At 46.1% G+C, this 26,998-nt stretch overlaps 1 protein-coding gene across 5 annotated transcripts in view; it reads right to left on the reverse strand.

The window, feature by feature from the left end:
- Positions 1-26,998, reverse strand: part of ERI3 (ERI1 exoribonuclease family member 3) — a 225,982-nt gene that overhangs the window by 192,499 nt on the left and 6,485 nt on the right. For 2 of the 5 annotated variants that reach the window (XM_065555329.1, XM_065555332.1), the window contains exons 2-3: positions 21,903-22,171; positions 794-910 (exon numbers count right to left, since the gene is read on the reverse strand). In XM_065555329.1, coding sequence (XP_065411401.1) covers positions 794-910; positions 21,903-22,154 — 369 coding nt within the window. In that variant the 5' untranslated portion in view covers positions 22,155-22,171. Of the gene's footprint in view, positions 1-793; positions 911-21,902; positions 22,178-26,007; positions 26,309-26,998 lie in introns of those variants that run through there. The other 3 variants (XM_065555330.1, XM_065555331.1, XM_065555333.1) reach the window with 2 other exon arrangements.

The raw sequence follows: 26,998 nt of genomic DNA on the forward strand, positions 1-26,998 counted from the left end.
CTAGTGCAAATTCTTAATTCTTTGAGTTAAATACGAGAGAGAGAACACAACAAATCTCTTCCTTTTATAATCCAAGGACCTCATGACTCAGAGCCCCATGTAATTTGCATGCTGTCATTATACACATTTGGGAAGAGGTGGATATGGACTAAGGGAATAATGGCCCTTAGTGGGGACAGTAATCAGATAACAAGAACACACACTCATATCCTGGAAAGAGAATCTTAACAACAACAAAAAAAAGTTTTTAAAAATTGTCTTATCACAAGGTTAGGGGGTTCTGATGACATCAACCCACAGCAGTGAAGCTCGTGGGATAGGACATCAGATCCCTTGAATCACACAGCAGCACAGCGTTATTTATTTCCTTCCATTCAGAACATGCTCTATTTAACCTTCCACACCAAACCGCTGTACTGGACCAGTGTCAACACTCTGACACGTCCCATTCACTGTGCTCTGGAGAGGGTCCCAGTACCTTTGATGGCATAAAGGAACCACAGAATTAAAGAGGTTATCTGCTGTGATTGTCTATTGGATAAAACAAAAGATTTGCTACAAAAGAGTTTAACAATGTTTGTACAGCGCTTAGCACAAAAGAGTCCTGGCCCAGGACTGGGGCTCCAAGACACTATAATAAAATTATTATTATTAGAATCAACAGCAAGGAGTTGCAGTGATGGTTTATGTTCAACCTGCTCTACGAGGCGCTAACCCTGACCCCATGCAAAAGGTAAACCTGTTTCCCGGTTAGAGAGAAACTCTTGGAGCACCGTGCGTCCTTCGCGTTTACCTCTGTACAGAAGGGAGTAAGCTGAGGGTGCACCACCGGCTGCAAATACATGTGAAAGGTGGATTCAATCTCCATCGTCCTGCCATTTAGCTTCAGAATGGGGAACTCAATGATTTCCTGAAATAAGGCACAAAAGAAAACAAGTTGTTATAAAAAGACGACAGCTGGGAAGACCCAAACCAAGCTCTTTGGGGCAGGGACCATCTTTTTGTTCTGTATTTGGACAGCACCTAGCGCAGTGGAGTCCTGGTCCAGACTGGGCGTCCTAGGCCCCATGGTAATACAAACAATACATTAGAGGAAGACGGCACCTCCCCATTTTAAGAAGGGGCACACAGCTCTAAAAAGGAAAAAACTAGGCCCAATGTGCACAGTAAGCAGGAGAGTCGCCCAGGAAGGAATGGGGTCGCAACATTGCTATTAGGAAGGATTACACGTTTGCAGTTTATTATGGTAGCTGCCAAAACTAGGCAGCAAGAACTTACTGCCAAGTACCTGTCTAAGTCGCAACCAGGCCAAATTTTCCCACCAGGATCTGATCACCCTCACGCAGAAAGTCAGCCTGCCACCTCTCTCAAAACACTCCCCACAAAGCCAACACACAGACACATACAGCAGATCCATTGTCACTTAGCCAGTACAATCCAGAAGCAGTACTCGGAGAGAGACCAACGTCATCAACTTTACCAGGGGCCCTTCTGAAGGATGTAAGACATGAGACAATTGCATAAAGCGCCTCCTGCTGGGAGAGGCTGGAACTGAAGTTGCAATGTGCTCTCCCACGGCCTGGACTGCTAGGCCATGCTATAGACAAAATGCTGTGATGAACCAGGAGCTCCCTCGCCAATGCAACCTTTATGGTATAGAGCACTGCACAAACACAGCGAATTTATGCTGATAGGGAAATAGAAACGTTCTTCATCAGGAGAGCGTTCAATTATAGGAATAATCAGCAATCAAAAATTTACATGGACCTGTTAATAAAAAGTTTAAACAAAGCCAGTTACGATGGATTTCTCAATTATTAAAAAATATATATGAAATTAAAAGATCCAACCCCTGAATAAAGGCAATAAAATCCTTTGTGTTTGTCCCCCCCCCTTCTCCCCCCAAGTTTAATGTAAGAGAAGTGACAATTTGTTTGGTGTCTTTAAAGAATAATTTGTCTCTGTTATTTAATAGAGATGCATGGCACCCGGGTTCTGGAGTGCAAATGAGCCCACTGAGTGATAACCATGCAACAAGCCTCTCAAATCACTTGAGGGGGAGACGGGGAAGAGCGGGAGAGAGAGAGAGAGAATAAAAAAAATATTGCTTTTTAATATTCAAAAACAGTTTGCAAAATTTAATCAAAGCACAGCAAAAGCTAACATTTTTACCACTTTGACATTTTTATTAGCGCTTTCATAAATTTTTAAAACATGAATGGAATTAGTTTAACAACAAAAAACTGCCTGAAAACATCTGGAAGAGACAAATAAATAATACAAAATAAATAAATAAAAGGCAACTCTTGTGAGTAAAATTAGCATGTGGAAAATGCAGTCGCTGCAGAGTGGTTAACGTAGCTTTCAGCCCCGGCTGCAACCCCAGTGACCCAGGCACGGAAATTATTGTGAGGTCATACATACGAGATGATGACATCACCACGCGCTGAAAGCCAAAGGGAGAAGGAGGGGTGGGGGGTTGGGAGAAAGGGAACAGCACGGATTTCCATTTCACATAGTATACATGAATACACTGCTACAGGGTGAATGACTCCTGATAGCTCCCGACCCAAGGACTTGGGGGCGGAGGGCGTAAAGGGGGCAGACACAGGGTAGGCTGTGCAGTGGAGTAGGAAACGTGGGAAAGGCGCGTCAAATGAACAGAAGAAGAAATAAGCGTGACATTTAGCCTTAATGCAAGGTTAAGGTGGACAAATCCAGCAGCAGGGAATGCCAAAGCGTATGGCCCCCCCCGCAACATTAACCCTGCCACACGACACGCTACAAACATGCAGTGGGGCAGGCAGAATTTTGTTTCCTGATTTTGTAGTGTACGATTTCTCTGCCTCAGCACTGCAGGAAGGCTCACAGTTCCTCTGTAAATACGCTTCAGGTAAAACTGTTCCGATTTTGCAAAGGTCCCACAGACCACTCAGACCTAGTCCCATTCTCAATCTGAACTCACCGAATTCAGCCATTTGAAGGATCACCCGAAAAAGCGAAACTGGTGGTCAGAAACGGGTTTTTGTTCCTCCCCCTCACATAATCCTGAAATGGCCAAACACACTTGGCTCGACATCTCCCTCCATACCATCACGGCATAGCAGACCCCAGCACTGCGAGTTTCAGCTCAGGAGGAGAAGGTTTTAGCAAGTCTGGGCATACATGAGAAGGGAGTTACAATGAAAGCGTTTTGTAGCCTTCGCTACAGGGAGGGCTAGCTAACGGCTAGTGTTCTCCTACCTGCCAGCCTTCCATTCCCCAGCTCGAGGACCCCTTCGTTCTCCAAAGGGCCGAGCCCCTTCAGACCCCACTGACTTCAATGGGAGCCGAGGAAGCGCTGCAGCTTTTCGGGTTGGGCTCTACATGAGGCGCTACTGTCCAAAGGTGTATCTCCATCCCAGGATGAAGGGAAAAGAAATTGGTCTCTCCCAGATGGAGAGACAGCCACACACTGTATGTGTGTTGCCCTGCAGAGAGCAGTCCTAGGGGAACGGAGAGCTCCTGAGGGGCCCATCAAGTGCCCAGAGGTGAAGAAGGGCTGAAAGAGAGCCTTGCATGGCGCTGCCCAAGGAGCTGATGCGCAAAGGTGTCAGTCATTTGCTTCTAGACCGGAGGCAAAAATCTCTTTCAGGAGGGTCGGATTAAAACAGACTGGGAAAATAAAAAGCTGAACTGAAAAACCTGGAAAATGTAATGCTATCAAGAATTAATACCGGTCTGTGGCCACAGAGAAAAAAATGACTAGCAACTTGGATGTCTTGGGAGAAAGACTAACAGGTTTATTTTGGCTTATTTGGTCAGTTTTTCAAGGGAGTGGCGAGGACCTTCCCAAAAGGCTGTTTATCTGAATGCTCCTTAGAGTGGAGATTTTTCCAGTCTCTGGCGATGTTTGCTCCGCTGGTATCTAAGGCAACAGATACCAGCCCCATGATATGAGCTCCACTCCTCACTAACAACGTTAGCCAGTCCTGCAATGAAATTTAACCTGTGACACCGCTGTACTTTTCATTTAAACTTTCATTTGGAGAGAAGCAGTGTTCGGAGACCCTGCAGTTTGTCCTACTAATAAAGACAAGTGTTGGGGCCTTTAAAGGTGCCATTCATCTTTTGCCTTTATTAAATTCAATTTTCTTAAGCCCATGATGCATCATGAAATTAGGGGTTGACATTCCTGCGGAAACAAAAATATCTATCAAATATAAATAGGAAAAAAGCCCTCTGTTACCAAGAATGTATGGCTTAAAGTTGATCTGTTTCCACTTAAAAAAAAAAAAAAAAAAAAAAACACCAAGCATATGGCTTGTTTTAGATATCCAAAATGTTATTACAGATCTAGAATTTCATTAGTAATTATTATGAAATGGTGAGCCAACCCTCCCTCCACCCTGACAGACTGCGATTCAGAAAAGCAGCCAGGCACTCATATATTCTCACAACTGGCCTGGCTAACTCTGAAGTGCTAGGTTACATCTACACTGTCAAACCGGTTTTGGGGGGAAAACATTAAAATTACAGGTACACTGGAAATTGGTCCATTTTCGCTGAACGTAAAAACTGCCCAGGATCGCCACACACATCCGCATTTAATTCTGGCCTTAGGGAGCATTAATGCCAACTTCAGTGTTTCCCAGATCTAGTTCCACCAGCATTAGTCTCTCCCATCTCTATCTCTTTTTTAACTGTTTTCTTATAGATTTCTCACAGCCCAAGCTGAACTGGTAAATGCAAACATGAGGAGGAGTTCGGAATGAGTTGGAATCGTTTTGGAGATATTTGGAGATTGCAAATAGCTATATTCTACCAGGAATACGAACAATCCACTATGTACACCCATTCCCACTGCAGTTATATATTTTATTTAGCAGGGTAGCCTAACTTGAAAGGCAACCTGGAATTCAAATTGCTGGTGATAAATAATACACTCTTTATTAGCCTTTCCATTACCATGAAAAGTTGAATACATTTTGAATGGGAAAAGTCTTTGGCACACAGCTCCAAGTCACTGGCACAGGCATTTGCAATTATATTGTGGGAACAAAGAGATTTTAGCAGGTCTGAAAAGACACCACAATTCCCCCCCGCTGTGCTAATATACAAACGTGGGGAAAGTTAAAGTTAAAAATATCCTGTTACCAAATTTGTTTGCTCATATACATGAGTCTGCAGTTCTTTAAACTAAACTGCATGACAGCGCACTGATAATTTTTGCCCTCCTTCCCAGCCACCCCAAAAGAGAGAGACCACATGCAAGCACTCAGAATAACCTGCCTGTCCCATGACAGTTCTCTTTGAAACTAGCTGATTGAAAGCTAACAAGGATTTCCTTTTCTGAGGGATTAGGAAAATTCATGAGGGCCTGTGAAATCACCTCTATAAATTCAGCCTTTTACTGCTTCACCCTCACTACATGAAACCTCCTGCCTAAAACACCAAACTGGGGATGCAGGAAGAGGGGGAAGGGGAAATTAGTCATTTTAATTCTGCTGATAATAAAGAAATTAAACAGTTACGCTCACTAAACGTGTTCCCATAATGGGGAAATCTCTTGGGTATAGAAACAAAACAGCAAGAGTTACCCTGCTATTCACAGAGGAATCCTTTGCCCATAATCTTGGATTCTTGGAACCTTACTATTATTAGATTACAAGAATAAAATACACAGCAAGATCTTCCAGGCTTGTCAAACCCTTTACCCAAGTGTCTATGTGAGGAGTGGGCGGGGCACGCTCAAAGCCCCGTATTTATTTATTGGGGTTAGACTAATGCCCATTGAGTTCAAAAACTACTCTGGAGTAGGATTTATTCCATCCCCACCCCGCCCCTTGAAGAAGCTTAATAAATACAAAAGATAAAAGGTGCCAGTAAAAATTAGAGCCGACTGTTCAAAATGCAATAAAAACAAGTGGGCGCTGCCCAGGAGGGAAAAGGATTTTCCTGGTAAGAGAAAGGACAGAACTTTCTGCTAAGACACAGACCCCCTTTGACACCTTCCAAAGGGGGCAGAGGCAGGAGGGTCCTCCGTGGAGGGGACACACGCTCAATGGCCGCGCAGTCTGTTCAACTGTTTTTCTTTCGAAGAAAAAAGTCATTTTATGCAAAAAGAGCTCATTTCTTAAACAAACACTCGTGGTTTTGATTTACACCACGGGCTGCTCCTAAATAATTTATGGCGGGTTAAATTTATTGCACAGCCCTGGCCGGCTGCAAATTCGAATTGCCAAATAATTAGATTTTAGGGCAATGCTTATAAATTATCTGCCGATTTGTCCGGACTTGTTTGTCAGTTGCTTTGTGCTTCAGGTCATCTTTGGCATTTCACTGTTTGTGTTTTAATTGCTGATTTACACTTTGACAGATGAGAGTTGATGCCTCCAAGTTTCCGGGGGGGGGGGGGGGGGGAAAGAGAGGGAAGAATCAGAGCTTTTAGAAAGCTTGTTTCTCCCTTTTTTCCAGGGCAATTAAAATAGAAAAAGGGACAGAGCCTGGACACTGCAAACCTAACAGATTTGTCTTTTTTCCCCTTCCTTAATTATTTTAACTAAAGCTGTTTTCAAGTTGAGCAGTCCTGCACTGGCCTCCAGGGGCGACTGGCGAGATTTGCTCACAGGTCTTATCCCCAATAGCTAATTTCAATTAAACTGACCAACACACACACACCAGACAATGAGGTCAGTAACGGGGGAAAAAGAGGAGAAAAAATAAAATCACAGGCCGTGCTAACTTTCTGAAGGATGGTCATCTAACACGTGCACGTGCACACACGCACACACACACACACACACACGGTGTGGAATACTGCAGCACACGGTTTGAGGCAAGTTACTTTGCGTATTCGTCAACCCTGTTCAAGAGCCCTTTGGGCAGCAGCAAGCACCAAATTAGTTCTGCCAGAACTACCTGGAAGAAGACACCCACATACATGTGCACACACACACACACTTGCCAGTTAAATTCGTTTAAACAAATATATCCTGGGAAAGGAGCAGAGAAAGTGCCGGTTGGGGGAAATCCTAGACTTTCACACTCCGCATCACTCAAAGGAAGAACAAAAGGGAACAAGGGAAAGCGCCACAAGATAACGAATCCTGCAGAAAATGTTGACATGATGCCAACTTCTGCTGCTGGCTCTTGGAATACTAGGGTTTTCTTCCCGCCATCCCTGCCTCTAGGATCAGTGTACTGCCTGCCCCAAATGTTCAAACATCAGGAGTCAGGCCCCCCAAATCAGGAGACTCTCTCAACAATCATGACCTTTTCTTTAAATGATCAACTGAGGTTCTTTTTCTTTAGTCTTCTGGGTTCTGAGCCTTTAGATCACACTTGGGTCATATTTTCAGGCTTCTCTCCACAACCATGACGGTGAGAAACTTTTTTATTATTTATTTATTTATTTCAGTGAGACTCTCGGCGTCCATTTAATCAAACGACTCCAGGAGCTTGAGCTTTAAGACAGACGCCAAATATTGCAAACTTGAAATTTGCATCACTGAGATTCACAGATTCCAAGGCCAAAAGGGACCATTCTGATCATCTAGTTTGACCTCCTGTGTAACGCTGGCCACAGAACATCCCCAGATAATTCCCAGAGCAGATCTGTTAGAAAAACATCTAATCGTGAGTTAAAAACTGCCAGTGATTGAGAATCCACCAGGAGCCTTGGGAAATTGTTCCACTGGTTAATGACTTTCACTTTAAAACTGTTCGCCTTATTTACAGCCTTACTTTGTCTGGCTTCAACTTCCAGCCACTGGATCGTGTTCGACCTTTCTCCGCTAGACTGAAGAGCCCATTATCAAATATTTGTTCCCCATGTAGGTCATTACAAACTGTGATCAAGTCACCCTTAACCTTCTCTTCGTTAAGCTAAACAGATTGAACTCCTCGAGTCAATCACTACCAGGCAAGTTTTCTAATCCTTTAATAATTCTCCTGGCTCTTCTCCGAACCCTCTCCAATTGATCAACCTCCTCTTTGAACTGTGGACACCAGAACTGGACACAGGATTGCACCGGTGCCAAATACAGAGGTAAAATAAACTCGCCGCTCCTACTCAGGAATCCCATTTATGCAACAAATAACTGCATTAGCCCTCTTGGCCACAGCGTCACACTGGGAGCCCGTGATCGGCTGATCATTCACCATGACCTCCAAATCTTTTTTCAGACTCACTGCTTCCCAGGCTAGTGTCCCCCATCCTGTAATATGGCCTCCATTCTTTGTTCCTAGATGAAGAACATTTAGTCATGCTAAAATGCATATTGTTTGCTTGTGTCCAGCTTACCAAGTGATCCAGACTGAGCTTCATTAGTGACCTGTCTGCTTCATTATTTACCACTCCCCCACTTGTTTCATCTGCAAACTTTATCCAGAATCCTTTTATATTTTCTTACAGATCCCTGCAGAATCCCACTGGAAACACATCCAACTGCATGAGGATTCCCCGTCTACAGTTACATTTTGAGACCTATCAGTAGGTCACCTTTTAGTCCACTTAAAGTGTGCCATGTTAATTTTATATCTTCCCTTTCCAGCTTGCTGTCCCAAGCCACAACCACGTCCCTGGATGAGAAGGCTTGGGCAAGACTCCCCACTAGAACGTACCAATGCAGTACAGCAGCTGGTGGGTGAGAGACACTCAGCATTCCCTCTCCTTCCCCCAGGAGCTGAGAACATTGTCTCACAACCAAAGGAAGCCCAAAGAAAAACAACAAAAATGGTCAGGGGCCAGTGGGACTGACTGAAATGAAGGAGAGACCAAAAGAGTTTGATATATATGATTTAGCTAAACAATGACGGGGGGGGGGGGGAAAGCACGTTGACAGGGTGTCATCTGTACGGACATTGAAGGGTGTAACACCATGGAAAAGGGAATTATTCAATCCAACATGGGGTAAAGCTAGTTTAAAGCTAGTGGGGGAGATTTATGTTGGATATTAGGAAAATCTTTTTCACTAGGAGGGTGGTGAAGCACTGGAATGGGTTCCCTAGGGAGGTGGTGGAATCTCCATCCTTAGAGGTTTTTAAGGCCCGGCTTGACAAAGCCCTGGCTGGGATGATTTAGTTGGGAATTGGTCCTGCTTTGAGCAGGGGGTTGGACTAGATGACCACCTGAGGTCCCTTCCAACCCTGATATTCTATTATTCTAATCCATGAGCCCTAAATGGGAAAGTTTTCAACTAAATACCCGGAAAAAGGTCTTGACCGTGACGTGTGTTAGAGCATGGAATAGTCTCCCACAGGCAGAAGATGTGGCCCCCATTGCACTGGATGCACCAGAAAGTGTCCTGTCGGGTACACTCCTGCCCCAGCACCTGGGGGACTGAGTGGATGATTCACTTCTAATGTCTATGATCCCAAAAGTACTTCCAGCCCCAGAAAGAGGAGACTGGGACCAAGAACTGAATTGGAGCCACAACTTCGATGACGAAAAACCTAAATCCTACTTTTTAACAGTTTTTTCCAATCAAGCTGATTGAGGTCCAAGGCCTCATCCCAGGGCACACAGTGGCTGTGTCTGCACTAGAGCGTTATGTCAAAAGTTTCCCACCTTTGCTAACACAGGGTTACCATACGTCGGGTTTTTCCCGGCCATGTCCGGCTTTTCGGCAATCAAACCCCCATCCAGGGGGAATTGCCAAAAAGCCGAACATGGCCAGGAAAATGCCGGCCGGGCACTTCCCCTCCCGCGGCTGCTCTGCTCCTCCCGTGACTCTTCGGCTCTGTTTAAGAGCCGAGCGCTACGGGCTTTGGGTAGCCCCCATGCCTCCGGACCCTGCGCCGCCGGAGCCCGGGAGGGGAAGTGCCCGGCCGGGGGCGCAGGGTCCGGAGGCATGGGGGCTGCCTGAAGCCCGAGCGCTACCGGCTTCACGATTTGCCGGGCAGCCTCCAGACCCTGCGCCCTCGGCTGGGCGCTTCCCCTCCCGGGCTCCAGCTGCGCTGGGGAAGCGCCGGCCGGGGCGGAGTTGGGGCGGGGAAGGGGCGGGGCTGGCTGGGAGGGAGGAGGGGCGGAGTTAGGGTGGGGGAAGGGGCGGAGTTGGGGCGGGGCTGGGGGGAAATGGGCGGGGCCAGGGCCCTGTGGAGGGTCCTCTTTTTTTATTTGTTAAATATGGTAACCCTAGCTAACAGCAGTGCCGCTCTGTGAGCACGAGCAATGACAGGAGCACTAGTGTTCACCAGGCTTCAGCAGCCATCATCATCTAACCCTGCTTGGGCCCAAGTCTGCATATGGAGACATCTCTAGTGCATTTCCTCAGAGATTTTCAAAGCCACCTACGGCAGTGGTCCCCAAACTTTTCACATGCCCCCTTCTACCCTCCAGATGCTCAAATCCTATTAAAGTTAAAGGGAACTGGGCACCCAAAGCCCCTAGGTGGGTTTGAAAATCCAGACGTAAGGCTCCAATTTAGCTGTTTGTAGACTGGGATGCTTCCATTAGGAAACACGACAGAACCACTGACGGATCCCACATTCAGACAGACAGCTCATCCTTCTTTGCTGGCCTAAACCCTCCATTTCTCATTTACTCCTGAGCTGATCTCTGCCCATCACACCTGTCTGCCTCCCACGCTCCCCCAACTCCCTCAGACACATGCTTTGAGCCTTCTTACTGCTCCTGGCCCCAAACCATTAGTTGTACAGACTCTCCTCCCTTCCACATTCAGAATCAGCAACATAGAATAGCAACATCATCCATTTGTTTCCTCAAAAGCCACTCACACATCTTTGATTGCCCGTGGTACGAGGCTGTAGAGCTTCACTAGCTGAAGCTTGAGGTCACGATGAAGATTTGCAGCTCAGACCAGACTGGAAGCCACAGCATGTATTACCCTGGGGGGCAGGGTAAGCTGGGGTAAGCCGATCCTTGCGCTTCCAGACATTACCTTTTTATCGCAAAGGACGACAACCCACACTGAAGCCTTTTTCAAGCTACGAAATAAGATGGCAAATGCTGGTTGTAGGAGCTGTTCTTCTCTGATCTCAGACAGACTCTTAGGGTTTCTCTACATTACCCGCTGGATCGACGGGCAGCGATTGATCTAGCGGGGGTCGATTTATCGCGTCTAGACTAGACGGGATAAATCGACCACCGAGCGCTCTCCCGTCGACTCCGGTACTCCACCAGGGCGAGAGGTGCAGGCGGAGTTGACGGGAGAGCATCAGCCGTCGATTTACTGCAGTGAAGACACCATGGTGAATAGATCTAAGTACGTCAACGTCAGCTACGCTATTCACGTAGCTGAATTTGCGTAACTTAGATCAATCCTCCCCTCTCCCCCCAGTGTAGACCAGGCCTCAGGCTCTTCGAGCCATGCCTTTTCCTCCCATCAGCTACTGTCAAAAATCAACGTACTAAAAACCCTAATGCACCAGCGTTGGCACGGTTTGGCAGAGGACACCTTCTCTAAGAGGTTGGCCATTTCTTTAACAAGCACTCCCTCATGCCTGACACAGAGGGTGCAAGAGACATTTACCCTGAATGCTGAGGCGCCCCACATTTTTACCTTCTTGTTGCCTTATCAAAAACTTTTTAAAAAATCAGTCCTTCACAACAGGCTCTCCCCTCTGCAGCCTGAAACAAACTCAGACTTTCTTGTATTAAGGTCCAGAAATGTTTCCCTCCCCAGTTGACACCAGGCAGTGCAAATGATCGACATTCCCAGTGCTGGTAAAACACATGGGGTGGGTGCGAAGGTCGTGTGTGTGTGTGTGTGTGTGTGTGTGTGTGTACCGGGGCATGATAGCCATGCCAGCTAACAGTAGGCTGCAGTGGATTTTTGATTTGCGTTTATAGACAGGGCCTAACAACAGAATCAGAATAACTCTGCCAACAAACCGAAGTCTAAATAGATAACCTAATGATGGCTGGCAAGCCAGCCTAAGAAATAGGAGAGAGGGGACAAGCACAAAAATCTCATCACGAAAAGGCTGGCTATTCCTCACTCCCTGCGGGATTAGCCACTGATTAGCAATGAGACCTTAACAGCACTAAATCCCACTCCCTTCATCCAAATTAGAGATCATATACCCTATGACCAGAGCAAGGAAAAGAGGAAAACGGAGGCCCTACCCAGCCCCTCTCGGGGACCCCACAAATGAACAAGTGAGATAACAATCCTATTTTGCAGCTGGCGAAACTGAGGCATAGCTTACTGACTAGCCTACGGTCACACAGGGGTCTGTGTTAGAGCCACAGTTAGAACTCAAGAGCTCCTGGCTCCAATTCCGTATCCAAACCACTGTCCCCTGGCTGCCTACAGCCCAAAAGGATTTCAGTGGGCTGGGCAGAAAAGTGACCATGAAGTTAGATGCTTTCTTGGAAAGTTCTTGATGCCTTTTTACTCTCTGAACTTTTGTTTTTCCCGCTTGGGCTCAGTCCCAGATCTCATTTTCTGAAGAACAGCCACTCAGTTACTTTTGAGTCAGACGTGTCCTTCCCTTCTGGGATCAATCTGCAGGCTTTAGGCGATATCTGCACGACAGATCTTACAGTGGCACAGCTGTACTGCTGTAAGGTCTCCCAGGTAGCCGCTCTACGCCAACAGGAAAGAGATCTCCCGTCGGCATAATTAAACCACCCCCAATGAGCAGCGGAAACTATGTTTCGGGCTGTCTACACCAGGGCTTTCGTTGGTAAAACATGTCAGTCGTGGGAATGGTTTTTTTCACACCCTGACCGACAAAAGTTTTACCGACAAAAGTGCTAATGTAGACAAAGCCTTAGTGATACTTCAGATGCTCTTCTGAGCTCAGGTAACTTAAAAATACTGTTTGGCTTTAAAGCATCATACTTGGAAAGGACACAAGATGTCCTCAGCAAGCACGGATGACTCAAATCTTACAAATATGGCTTTGAAATATCTCCACTATGAATATTTACAGGCAGCGTTTGTACCGCACACTGCACAATGGGGCTAGGAACGACTGGAGTTTCAACGTGCTACCACAATATCATAAGTGCACTCAACTACTGTGCTTGTTCCCTTAACCTCAGTCTGCAAACGTGTTCAGCTGCACAAGGCGGGGGAGGGGATATCTTTTACTGGACCAACTTCTGTTCGGGAGAGAGACCAGCTTTCGAGCTACACAGAGAGCTCTTCTTCAGGTCAGGAAAGGTACTGAGAGGATCAGAGCTAAATACAAGATCCAACAGATAGTTTAGCATAAGTAGTTAGCACATATTGTAAGGGACCATTCATGGAGAAGTGGCCCGTTAACACCCCTATAATCACAGGACAGAAAGGGGGGTTAGTGGGTTACAGTTTGTTGTAATAAACCATAAATCCAGTGTCTTTATTGAGACCATGATTTTTAGTGTCTAGCAACGTTATGAATTTAAGCTCCCAGGTTTGTCTTTTGAAAGCGTTGTGCAGATTTCCTTTGAGGATGTGGACCGAGAGGTCAGATATAGAGTGACTGCTTGTGAAAAATGTTCACCCACAGGTGATAGCTTGCTTCTGATGATGAGCTTGAAGAGGTTGGTGGGTTGTTTGAAGGCCAGAAGAAGGGGTTCAGGAAAGATTTATTTCAAGATGGGGTCTCCATCGAGTATGGATTGTAGTTGTTTGATACCCCACATGTGTTCCAATATGGGGTGGTAGGTGACAACTAAGGGTGTGCGGTCAGAGGGGGTTTTACTTGGAGGGGATCTGGATCTCCCTTCCCCTCTCCCCCCCATGGTGAGTGCTGCTCAACTGCCTTCTTCTGCAACAACCGCCCTATTTAACTATGCAGTTGGTTACTTGCTCCATGGTTAATGATTGCACAGCTAATGGCACAGTGCTCAAATAGTGCAGGGGCACTCGTGCACCCTGGGATACATTACAGAGTTAGGTTGACACAAGGCAGCTTACATTGACCTAACTCTGTAAGCGTCGACACTAACGTCGTTCCCACCGATGTAACTCGCTCACCATACCGACTTATTAACTCCCCCTCTGTGAGAGGCATAGCACGTAGGTCGATGCAGTCAGGTCGACGCAGCGTCAGCATAGAGACCGAGTTGCTTACGTTGACTGCAGCTGCCTTTCAGTGTGGACATGCAAAAGCGATGTAATTACTGCAGTGGCTGTATGTCAATATAACTTGGGTGAACTCAATTTTGTAGCATAGAGTTGCCATTAGTCATTGGTCTCAGTGAGCTGCTAAGCAAAGGGGCACTATGACTGCTTTAAAGCAGATGATCTTATTGGTCTGCCAATAATGGATTGGTCCAGACCTGCTTAGTTCTCAATCAGTACCCTACGGGTCACCACCTGAGTACCCAGTATTCTAGGCTTGTTGCTATGATAATGGTGGTTTATATTTTTTAAAGATGAAGTTGCTTTGAATATTTTCATACATCAGAAGTCCTGCCTGGTGGTTTAGCGGTTGAGGTCTGCAGGAGACCTGGGTTTGATTCCCGCTCATGTTATCTAGCTCCAAGGGCTTTAAATAAAGACAGTTAATTCTGTAGCCTGCAGCCATGTCAGATCACATGGGTCACAGCAAGACGTGCTCTCTTACTACCAGAATGGGGGAGGCCCCCAAGATAACACAACTGCCAGGGAGAACACGTCTTTTCTGCGCACGACTGCAGCTGTTATTTCATACCCTAAAGAACTTCTTCTGAAATTCTGGTTGCACTTCTCCCATCTCTACCGATTTATTTTCCGTTTTTTATTTTTCCTCTTTTAAAGGAGGGAGATTATATGCAATTGGTTACATTAAGATCTCAACTATAAGACTGCACGAACTGCATACGATAAGGTTCCCACAGCATTGTAACAGGGACACATGCTATATGGGAAAACATGGTACAAAGGAACTGCACCTTTTCAATGATTTTAGATGTACGTCTGTAGCACGGTGTGTTTCTGCAGTTTATATGCTCTTAGCATAACTTTAGCAACAAAGCAAAACCCTTTGAATCATTTTAGCACATGCATCTTTAATAGCATTCCTCCGGTAACTCCATAGGAATAAGCTGAATTGGGAACTATTTGTTTAAACTACAAGTGTAACCTGAGCGGCATCTAGATAAGTAATCATGTACTACTCCCATTGTAATGATTATGCACGAGGGAGCAGAGTTAAGGTCACCATGGGAAACAAGTCTGAATTTCTTTACTTTTGAGCAATTAAAAATCAACCTTAATGTGGGTTTTGTCAGAGGATTTACAACACAGTCAAGTCCAACGGCCCTATGAAAACTGGGCTAAAAGAGACCTGCCGCTGGCCCGGGGAGTCCTAGGCAGAGGAGGTGGCCAGCGGAACTTCTCCCTGTCCGCAGTCCCGTGTTCACAGTGGAACCAGGCTCACACTCAGAAGCAGCCCCCCTCCCCCCCCCGCCAAGGTCCCACCCGCTGCCCGGTGTCTTCCCCTGAAGCTCCACCCGCCATTCACTCCTCTCCACCCCCTCCTCCCACATGCGGCAGGGTCTCGGAGAGAAGAGTCCATGTGGGGGCGCAGGGCAGAGTGGGAGGTGGGGCCTCAGGGCAGAACGGGGCCCACAAAAGATTAATCTGGCCCTGCCGGTCTGCATTTGGCTAGGACAGTGACCATTCCCTCTGATGCTGGCCTTGTTGATAATCTACTGTATTTCCTTCTGGCCTCCAGATAGGACTATTGCAATACAGTCTGCTTGGAGCGCCTCCTGAAAAGCACCTGGAAGCTACCACTAGTGTGACACTCAACTGCCTGCCTAGTCCCTGGGCCCAGCAGCAGGAAGCACATTATACCAACAGTATTCTTGGTAGTCTCCACTGGCTTCCAGTGTGCAATTCAAGGTGATGCATCTGACCTATAAAGCCTGACAAGACTTTGGCCTGGCTAGCACAAGACTTGCCCAGCTCCCGATGCACCATCCCAACAACTGAGATGAGCAGGGCCACATATCTATGGCCAATCTCTAGTTCTGCTTGAAGCAGGGCTGGGTGTTGTCAGTAGGGGGTGCACTGGCTCCGGAAGTAGCTTCTCTGCTGGACTGACAGAGCCCCTTGACCTTCACAGCACTATGCAAGGCCTATCTTTCTCTCAGACCTTCTCCTGAGGGAATGGTAGTGAGGAAAGAGGCTGGGAGTGGAAGAAAGTGGAGGGCTGATATTGACGGCAAGGAGCACAGCATCCTTACCAATCCGTGCACGCACACTCCCTACATTAATCGAATCAGGATGATGGGCAACGCGGGTTTGAACCTGGTCGGCATCTCACACAGCTACTAATGGGACTGACCACTGGATCAAGCCGTAACGACACAAGTTTAGTTTTAAAAGGATTTGAGGGCACTCCTGTTCCCAGCCCTCAGAATCCCACCTTGCTAACCCCTCGGTGTTTCAAGTGTTAGGAGACATGCTATGCACTTTTTCTCCTCTCAAACTTCCTCACCTTGCTCTCAAATCTTGGAGTTGGCACTGGGGCATGTGAAATTATAATCAACACACTATTGTCCCTGGGCTGCTCTGCTCACCCATGACTATACCAACAGAATCCATGAACAGGGATGTTCTTCCTTGCACACGTATAGATTCATCTTCAGTATTCAGGTGTGCATCTATGAGGAGCCATCCCATGCTCAGGGAGTTTACAGGGATCTGACAAAACATGGGCTGGTTTGCTGCAGGGCTCTAGTACCGTGTAAAACATCTGCCACCTCTCTCTGGCTCCCAAAGCTGGGAATGTTAAAGAACCACAGCATCTGGCACAGGCGTGGGAGTTACGGGCCAGCTGCCACGAAGCCCGTCACTCAATCCCTCTGGCCAGCTAAGGAGCAATGCTGTTGGTGCCCTAAGGCAATCCCATTGTCCTTAAACAAAAGGACGGTGGCCGGGACATAAGACTCCAAGAGGAGACTTGTGAAGTGTGAAAAGGGGTCAAAATGGGGGATCTTCAGGGCTCCACAAGGGATGTGAAGAACTCAGTTAGGGATAAAAAAAAGTTAAGCATGCGCTGGTCACAGCAGAGCACTTCCCATGGGTGAATACAGCTAGCTCTGCAGATGCTGTATCAATGCACCTGAGCGTAGTTACGATCTCTCCTTCAAGTTTACTGTGAGGAGTCGGAGCAGTGCAAAGGGTAGTTACTGAGAAAAGTAAAGTGATATTGTGGGGTCGCATGTTTACTATGCGAGAGAATTCTAGGCTTAGTTCACATGCCAAAAAAATGGACTTGGCTAGCTGCTGCCACTACAAAACTGGAAGCTGAACACCACTTAGCACAGGGGTGGGCAAACTATGGCCCGGGGGCCGCATCCGGCCCTCCAGACGTTTAAATCTGGCCCTCGAGTTCCTGCTGGGGAGCGGGGTTGGGGGCTTGCCCAACTCCATGTGGCTCCTGGAGGCAGCAGCATGTCCCCGCTCCACCTTCTACATGTAGGGGCAGCCAGGGGGCTCAGCGTGCTGCCCCCACCCCAAGCACCACCTCCGCAGCTCCCATTGGCCAGGAACTGCGGCCAATGGGAGCTGCAGGGGTGGCGCCTGTGGACGGGGCAGCACGCAGAGCCACCTGGCCACGCCTCCACGTAGGAGCCGTATGGGGGACATGCCACTGCTTCCGGGAGTTGCTTGAGGTAAATGCCTCTCGAAACCTGCACCCCTGACCCCCTCCCGTGCCCCAACCCCCGCCCCAGCCCTGATCCCCCCTCCAAACCTCTTGGTCCCAGCCCAGAGCACCCTCCTGCACCTCAAACCCCTCATCCCCAGCCCCACCGCAGAGCCCATACCCCCAGAGCCCTCACCCCCTCCCGCACCCCAACCCCCAATTTCGTGAGCATTCACGGCCCGCCATACAATTTCCATACCCAGATGTGGCCCTCGGGCCAAAAAGTTTGCCCACCCCGACTTAGCATGCATGCAGCATCTTCATCTTCAAAGTGCTCTCCTGACAACACCCCATTATCTTATCTTACCATGATGAAACTGAGGCAGAGAAGTTAAATGAGCTGCTCCAGGTCACAGAAGGAACCAGTGGCAGACGTAAGATTAGGACTTGGCTGTTCCTGGCTCCAAATCCTGGGCTCAGACCAAACCTCTGCATCTTACATCGCTACCAGTAAAAGATTCCGTAACTGGAACTTAGCTATTTCCAGGGACAATGCTGGCTAAGGCAGCATAAAGTCAGCATGCTCACCGATAGCACTGAAGAGCCCAGAGAACTAACAGTAGCAAAAAACATGTATGTCAGTAAACCGATGACTCAGATACAGTGAATGGGAAAGTCCCATTTTTACATGGTGGCTTTTCTGAGGACACTTTCTCTAAGCCTTATCAGCTGTGCTGATCCCAGTGCAGTAAGAACCCTAGTAAGCATCATTTCTTTCGTTTTCAGGCTAATTTGTTTTTGCAGAAGAGAGGTACTGTCAGCCCTGGCCAGACATGGCATGATGCAGGCAGGCATTGAACACAGATCATTAAAAAACAAAATCAAAGAACATCCCCGCCTTAAAGGTTCCATCTCACCAACAAAATATATAGCGGATCTGCACTGGTTCAAACCATTACTTTCACGGCAAGGACTTGGGGACAAAGCTCCTTAAAACAGTAGTAATCATATTCCACTCATGCTCCATTTTACTGCCAGCTGTAAAACCAGCTCCACATGCCTCATGGTTTTGCATCAAAATGTGCACAGACCAAACCCATATCACAAAGGACAAGGTGGAACCAATGTACAGTTTTGACAGGTCTGTGCACCCGAAGCCGGGCGTGCCACAAATATCCTGACATCTCACTTGGACAGAGGTGAAGGCTTTCCCAGCAGAAGTAGATGCAAAGCCACAGCATGGCCTCAGGAAGACACAATACCACAGGAGGCAATTTTCCTTTAATTTTCAGGTGAATTGTTTTCACAGACATGAGGAACCGACCGCCCTGCCCACAGCAAGACACTGCATGGGGAGATGCTATGAATGCTCAATCCAGACCTGCAAACCCCTCTTTAAAAGTCTAATGCTAAGTAAAGATCCAGGTTAAGGCAGGTTGGTATTAACTAAAGAACTGGTTTCTTACAACAGTTCTCAGCACTGAGACGCCCTGACCCGGAGTTGAAAACGGTTTAACTTTTCGTACAAATGAGACAAAGCCATTAGCATATCATCAGACACCCACTGCTAGCTGCCAATGCCGCAACTGGTCAAATTCCTAGTGTAGCTGTAGTTTACAGGAACCAAATCTTGTGACTATTTTGAGACACTATGATTCTGGCTGTTCATTACCACCCTGGGTAACATCTGAGTGACTAAAACTACTCAATAAAAATGGAAATCCAAGACCCACATCGATAAACTCTGGCAAGTCCAATAGAAAAGTATAATTAGAGCAAGTAGCAAAAGACTCAAAAACTAACAGCAAAAAAAAAAAAAAGTTTTAAGTACCTCAGAAGCAGGAAGCCTGCCAAACAGTCAGTGGAGCCACTGAACAATTGAGGTGCTAAAGGAGCACGCAAGTAAGATACGGACATTTCGGAGAAGCTAAATAAATTCTTTGCATCAGTCTTCACTGCAGAGGATGTGAGGGAGAGTCTCACACCCAAGCCATTCGTTTTAGGTGTCAACTCTGAGGAACAGTCTCAGATTGAGGTGTCAAGAGAGGTGGTTTTGGAACAAATTGATAAAGTAAAATAGTAATAAGTCGCCAGGACCAGATGGTAATCAGCTAAGAGTTCTGAAGGAACTCAGATATGAAATTGCAGAACTACTGACTGTGGTATGTAACCTAGGACTTCAATCAGCCTCTGTACCAGATGACTGGAGGATAGCTAATGTGACACCAATTTTTTAAAATGTCTCCGAAAGTGATCCTGATAATTACAGGCCGGTAAGCCTAACTTCAGTACCAGCCAAATTGGATGAAACTATAGTAAAGAACAGAATTATCAGAAACATAAATGAACACGATTTGTGGGGGGAAAGTCAACATGGCTTCTATAAAGGGAAGTCATGCCTCATCAATTTATTAGAATTCTTTGAGAGGATCAACAAACATGTGGACAAGGGGGATCTAGTGTATTTGGACTTTCAGAAAACCTTTAACAAAGTCCCTCACCAAAGGCTCTTAAGTGTCATGGGATAAGAGGAAAGGTCCTCTCATGGATCAGTAACTAGTTAAAAGACAGGAAACAAAGGGCAGGAATAAATGGTCAGTTTTCACATTGGAAAGGTGAATAGTGCTGTCCCCGAGGTGTGGAGAAAGTGAATAAGGAAGTGTTATTTACCCCTTCACATAACACAAAAACCAGGGGTAACTGAATTAAATTAATAGGCAGCAGGTTTAAAATGAAGCACATGTTGTTTGTTGTAAGAACACTGCAGATTTGACAAAACACAAAGAAGGGACCAATGTGAGATTTCTAAAGATAGCTACAGCACTCGACCCAGGGTTTAAGAATCTGAAGTGCCTTCCAAAATCTGAGAGACGAGGTGTGGAGCTTGCTTTCAGAAGCCTTAAAAGAGCAAACACGCCGATGCGGAAACTACAGAACTGAACCACCAAAAAAGAAAATCAACCTTCTGTCGCTGGCATCTGACTCGGATGATGAAAATGAATGTGTGTCAGTCTGCATTGCTTTGGATCGTTATCGAGCAGAACCCACCATCAGCATGGACGCATGTCTTCTGGAAGGATGGTTGAAGCATAAAGGGGACATATGAATCTTTAACTGTATCTGGCACATAACTATCTTGAGACGTCGGCTACAATAGTGTCATGCAAACATCTGTTCTCACTTTCAGGTGACATTGTGAACAAGAAGCAGGCAGCATTATCTCCTGCAAATGTAAACAAACTTGTTTGTCTGAGCGATTGGCTGAACAAGAAGTAGGACTGGGTGGACTTGTAGGCGCTAAAGATTTACATTGTTTTATTTTTGAATGCAGTTATTTTTTGTACATAATTCTACATTTGTAAGTTCAACTTTCATGATAAAGAGATTGCACTACAGTACTTGTATTAGGTGAATTGAAAAATACAATTTCTTTTGTTTTTTACTGTGCAAATATTTGTAATAATATAAAGTGAGCACTGTACTCTGCGTAGTAATTGAAATCAATATATTTGAAAATGTAGAAAACATCCAAAAATATTTAAATAAATGGTATTCTATTATTCTTTAACAGTGCGATTAATCACACAATTATTTTTTTTAATCGATTGATATCCCTATTGAAAATATAGTTATTAATTCATTTTGCATTCCACTGTCAAGGAAACAACCATTTGCAGAAGACATGTGGAGAGGTCTATATCTGGTGTTAGTTTCAGGGGTGAGAAGCTGAAAGTAGCACTCTCAAGATGCACCCAAAATCCCAGAGTAGCTGGAGGCTTCTATTTTAATTATTTGATTATAGTTAGACTTCAGAGTTAAACACCCAGATAAGATAAGCCTGGGAAAGTTCACACCTTTCAAAGCTATTATGACTAAAGACCTGCAGACTCCAACAAGCAGCCCTGCATACATTCACATCCAGACTGCTTCATTCACAACTTTATAGGCTAGACACATGTTTTTCCTGCAGAAACGGATGAGGCGGTCTGGAGTGTGCCAATAATACAGCGTTCCCAGCTGATACCAGCTCAATCCATCCCCAAGCCAGAGAGCTGAGAAGCATTTAAGGCCTAAGACAGGTAAAGTTTCTCAGACAACAAATGTCTTTTCAACGCTGTCTTGACGGAGGCCAAGGTCTCTGGTTTCACTCCCTCTGGACTGATAGGTTGGCAGTGCTGCTGACGGCCATTTTAAGGGGTAGGAATGGCTCATCAGAAACCAGTTGGGCTGATAACAGCTGCTGAGGAAGTGTGCATAGAACTGGGAGGGCATGGGGTAAACCTCAGAGCTGTTGGTGGGGATGTGAATGGACAGACACTGCATCCCACTTCACAGCGTGGAGGCAGCAGTTTGCAAAGGAAGAATAAATGGGGCTGGATATTTACCTGAGGATGAATTTGTGGTTTGTCACAAGTGGCCTCAAAATCCAACACTAAAAAGTAGTGATATCTCTGTGGAGGGAAGGATGACATTGCTGCCATGGACGCGCCAAAGCCGTGGGACGCCAGTTTCCTGTTTACGGTGGAGCCGCACCTCTGGAGAAAGCAAAGTAGGCGGTGGGAGCACAGAGCTTGTCTCACCCTTGGAAGTAAGCTTGGAGGAATCTTTGCTGCTCCAGTACGGAAGAGTGCTACCATTCAACATCCAGAGGCATCTGAAACTTAGAAAGAGAGAGGGGCTTGTGTTACTAATGTGCACACATCTCACTTCTATTGCCATCTCCTCAACCTAGCCATTCTGTAACAGACGCTCTCGCGGCCTTTTGATGAAAGGTTCCACCAAAAAACCCAGGTAATACCATGACCTATTGCAAATACACTAGACAGCGTCTAGACCCACTAGCAATCTAGAAATTAACCTTTGTGAATAGCGCTGCATTAAGAGGCAGAGACACCACAGTCACTGCTTCAGGGGCCAGATCAGACGTCCACATGCTACAGAACACTATATAGATTGCGTAGGGACTCAGGGGTCTGATGCGAAGCTCACTGAAGTCTGTGGAAAGACCCTTAGTCTCTTGATACATGTACACTGGTAACAGAAGTTGCACATAATAGGAGTCAGGCACAATGAGACAAGTGCAGATGCCATCTGCTTGGCCCCGAGCCCCCCCCTAGCTAGAGCCAAGCCAGACCCTTCCACTCCCCATGCGTTAGTCAGCTTTTCTCCCCTCTCTCCCCCTATGTCAGCCTCTCGATAACATGCTTCCACAGGCCATTCCGCCTGGTTCCTCTCAACAGGGCTCAGGTGCCCACAATCTCTTGCTCACCAGGTTTTTTTCAGGCTGGGGGAGGGCAGAGTGGGTAGGGGGAACTGATCTAAAATGTTGACATTCAAGGGGTGAATTTGCCTTCCAACAAAATCCAAACTGATTAAGTTTAATTCATTCCTCCCTCTCCCCTATAAAAATCCCACCCACTCTTTTATTTTTTATTTATACGCTTATGACTTAAAAACTTTGTGGTAGTTTTACAGATCACTCATCCATAATGTGCCCCTCTGGCATCTGGGTTTTTTGATGGGGGAGGAGGGAGGAAGAAGTTTCAAATGATTTCTTTTTAAAAAAAATGCTGTTCTCCAGGAACGCATGATCAAGGACGGGTAAGTCTTTCAACTCTAGGATGCCAGTTCAAAGCCAGCCCAGGTCAGTATTGGCTACCTGGCCTTTCAGTGATTTATTTGAAATCCAGTTCATAGGAGCTGGATCTCAATTGCTCAAAAACCCACCAGATCTAGCCCCTAGGTCAGTGACCAAGCACAGAGACTGAACTCAGCTCAGCCCCTACAGGCAGCTGGTCCTTCCAGACAGGGCCAAGACAGTGGTGGGACAGCTACTGGTGTCACTGCCTGTACCACCACTGTACTGAGCATACAGTTCTCAGTGTGCACAGCACATACAGGGCGGCACACTCCATGCTTCCAAGGAGCTCACAAGCTAGAATGGATAGAAGACACAGGACAGCAGGTGTCTAGACGCTGGGAGCTAGGAGCAGTACAGACTTCCTTCCTTCCATGCAAGCAGGGATACATGTCTTGCTTTTGTTTAGTTTCTTAGTGCAGCGGAACTAAGCGCAGACTCCCCTGGGTGTGCACACAATGCCTCCAGCACCTGCACGGAGGGCAGGAAGCGCCCCTTGGTGAATATGAAGAGTAGCCAGATTTACACGACAAAATAAAAACTGCCTCAAAGAAACCAGAGGACGATCATTCACGAACAACACCGTGGTTATTTGCACAGACAGCAACTGCTCCTTTGTATCTGTTAGTCTATCAGGTAAATAATGCACGTGCCAAAATACACACTTAATGAGGTAATATGCCTTGAAGAACAGCTAAAGCCGTATTTACCTGAGAGACCCGGAGAAACTCAGAAAGACCAGATTAGGAGATAATTGCAGCTGAACAGGTCATGTGCATTAGGTAAATACACATTTTGTAACCTTCCCTTAGAAGGATTTTGTGTTAAAGAAACACACGTGCATACCACAGCTGGAAATCAGAGCCTGAAGAGGTTTAATACAGAGTCACTTCCTGCAGTCTGACTTTCGTGGCATAAACTGGTTGTCCCTCCCGGCTTTAGCATTTTGAGGGCTCTATATTTTATTAAAGCAGCACTGCAAGCAAGAGTCGCCTGGAAAACTAAAAACCTCAGTTATAAAACCATAATAAAGAGCTGCCCTGCAAGCCTAACATTGTATTTATCCTAAAGGTGTTCGGCAAGACCTAGCACTTTTCCCTCTCGTACTTTTATTGCCATTAATAAATTAATTACAGCCGAGTAGAAATCACTTCCATTCACATCTAACCTACCCTGGATAAAAGATATTGATGCTTAAGATCTTCAAAGCGGACAACTGTGGCTCTGAAGGTCTATCAGAGCAGATAAAACACCTTGGAATAAAGCCGCGAATAATTTGTTGTGGTAAAGACTGGTCTTTAGAAAAGAAAACTGAGGGGGGACCTGATCACAGACTTCAAATATGCTAAGGGCTGTTATAAAGAGGACAGTGACCCATTGTTCTCCATGTCCACTGCAGGTAGGACAAGAAGTGATGAGCTTCACCTGCAGCCAGGGAAATTTAGGTCAGACAGTAGGAAAAACTTTCTAACGCTCAGGGGAGTTAAGCTCTGGAATAGTTTCCTGGGGAGGTTGTGGAATCCCCATCACTGAAGGTTTTAAGAACAGGTTGGACAGACACCTGTCAGGTTTACTTGGTCTTGCTCAGCACAGGGGGCTGGATTTAATGACTTTGAAGGCCCTTCCTGCTTGTCCTACATTTCTATGCTTCTATGATTTAACCTACTCTGAAAAGGGAAAAATACAACTGAAGTTGGGGAGGGAGTCGGACAATAGCCCCTTAAATCAAATACCTAGTCATATATATAATGTAATTGGATGTAACATTGGGGAAGATCAGTATTTCTCTAATGTATATTAATGTGTAGATACAGCTAAGCACTGAACAGAAGCATGTGAGGGGACATTTTGCTAATCCCCTTGACAGCCAGCACATGACTAGGAACAATCCAATAGCAAACTTTTGCTCTCTGCTTTTTTGGCAAGTGAAGTCTTAACTATAGTATTAGCCAGTCACTACTCTAGACTTCCAGGTATTTTGGGAAGAGACTGTAACGTATTCCTCGGCGAGTTCAGAGTGTCTCAGAACATTAGGGAGCTGGTGAGCAGACGCTATTTATTAAAAGCTGTGTAAAGCATTTATGGCTACTACAGAAGATGCAAGACATTACTAATTATCCAATATTTATTCCAACACGCAGCAATGCAGATACTCAGTCAGAACACAGCTTTAAAATGAAAATACAAACCCTACACTACCCTGATCAATTCACGTGTTGAATGATTCAATTTCCAAACCCAAATGAAGTGTGATAAATGTATTTTATGCACACAGGGACAGATTATAATCTCAGATAGTGTCGACTGCCACATCTGGCACTCAATCCAACCAGTTTAACGCTCCTTATTGTCCAGCTACAATTCCTTATACAGATATATATATATATATATTTTAACTGTTATGGGACTGTAAACTATGGCTGGACTTCATGAAGTATTTTGACAGATTGTACACAGACAGGAAAAAGTTACAGCATTTACATTTGTAACTCCCAACAACATGGGAAACATCCACCTGCGGGGGGCTACAGCTGGGAGATAACTAGTTTTATAGGCTGTATATTAGTGTATGTCACACATGACTTCATTTGCCGTAACCAGTAACTATTGCTTACAAAAAGCTGGAAGTTAGAATAACTGCAGGTCAGACTGTCTCCAGAACGGAATGGGGCAAACCAAAGCCAGTCAGGTTTCTTCCTCATCAGTGTGCCATGCAAACCATGGCAAAGCACCACAGCTGAGCTCTAGAAAGGAAGAAAGCCAGAAGACAGGCAAGCACCAGCTGTACGGGCTTAGCTGTCAGAGGCCTCACTAAATGTACGGAGAAGAACGTGCACTGGCACCTCTCTCACCTCAGGTCTCAAGATGAATGAATCGCAGGGAACTGCTTATTGGGAACCATAAGCATCCACTGGAGCGGCACTCTTGCATGAGGCCACCTTTTCTCGCGGCCACAGTCTCCTAGGTGGAGAGTGGGGGTGAGGGAAGCGGGGGCTCCTACCCTGGGGCCCCCAGCTGGGAGTGGGCCCTACGCCCCACCCCCTCCCGCAGAGACACAAACACTGGAGGAGTAGGCAGCCAGTGAGTTCCCCACTTTCCCAGGGGCAATGGGGTCATGCTTCAGCCCTGGGGTCCCGGGGTTTACCCCCCCATCACAGCTGGCCCCTACTGCCTCTCCTGGACCCCTATTAATTTCCCCCATGACCTCTGGCCCCCCACTGCCTCCCTACCATCTCCCTATCCAGGGCTTAATTTGTCCCTGGGCTGAGTAAGTCTGCTGTGAAAGTGCTATTTGTATGTTTGTTAATATCACTTTTCACAGCAGACTTAGTAGCAAGCCTGGAGGTTGTGAAAAGTGATATTAACATACAAGTATCACTTTTCACAGCAGCAGACTTACTTGCTAGCAAGTCTAAAAAGCAACCAAAAAAGAAAAAGAAACAACAAAAAAGACAAGAAGGTGCGAAGCACCTTATTTGTGTTTCTATGCTGTTTAGGTCCAGTAAAGAAGAGAGACAACTGTACCTTTTTTTTATTGTAGCAGCCGTGTTAGTCTGTATCCGCAAAAAGAAGAACAGGAGTACTTGTGGCACCTTAGAGACTAACAAATTTATTAGAGCATAAGCTTTCGTAGTGGGCTGTAGTCCACGAAAGCTTATGCTCTAATAAATTTGTTAGTCTCTAAGGTGCCACAAGTACTCCTGTTCTTTTTTTTATTATTATTATTGAGTCTGCAAAATAAAAAAAATCCTACGTAAATAAATTACAACAATTTGGACGTGTGCATGTGCATATTTATTTGTTTTTCCTAAAGTATTTTAGGAAAAAACTCCCAGAGCGGTC

This window comes from Chrysemys picta, chromosome 8 (assembly GCF_011386835.1).
Source record: "Chrysemys picta bellii isolate R12L10 chromosome 8, ASM1138683v2, whole genome shotgun sequence".
NCBI lineage: Eukaryota > Metazoa > Chordata > Testudines > Emydidae > Chrysemys > Chrysemys picta.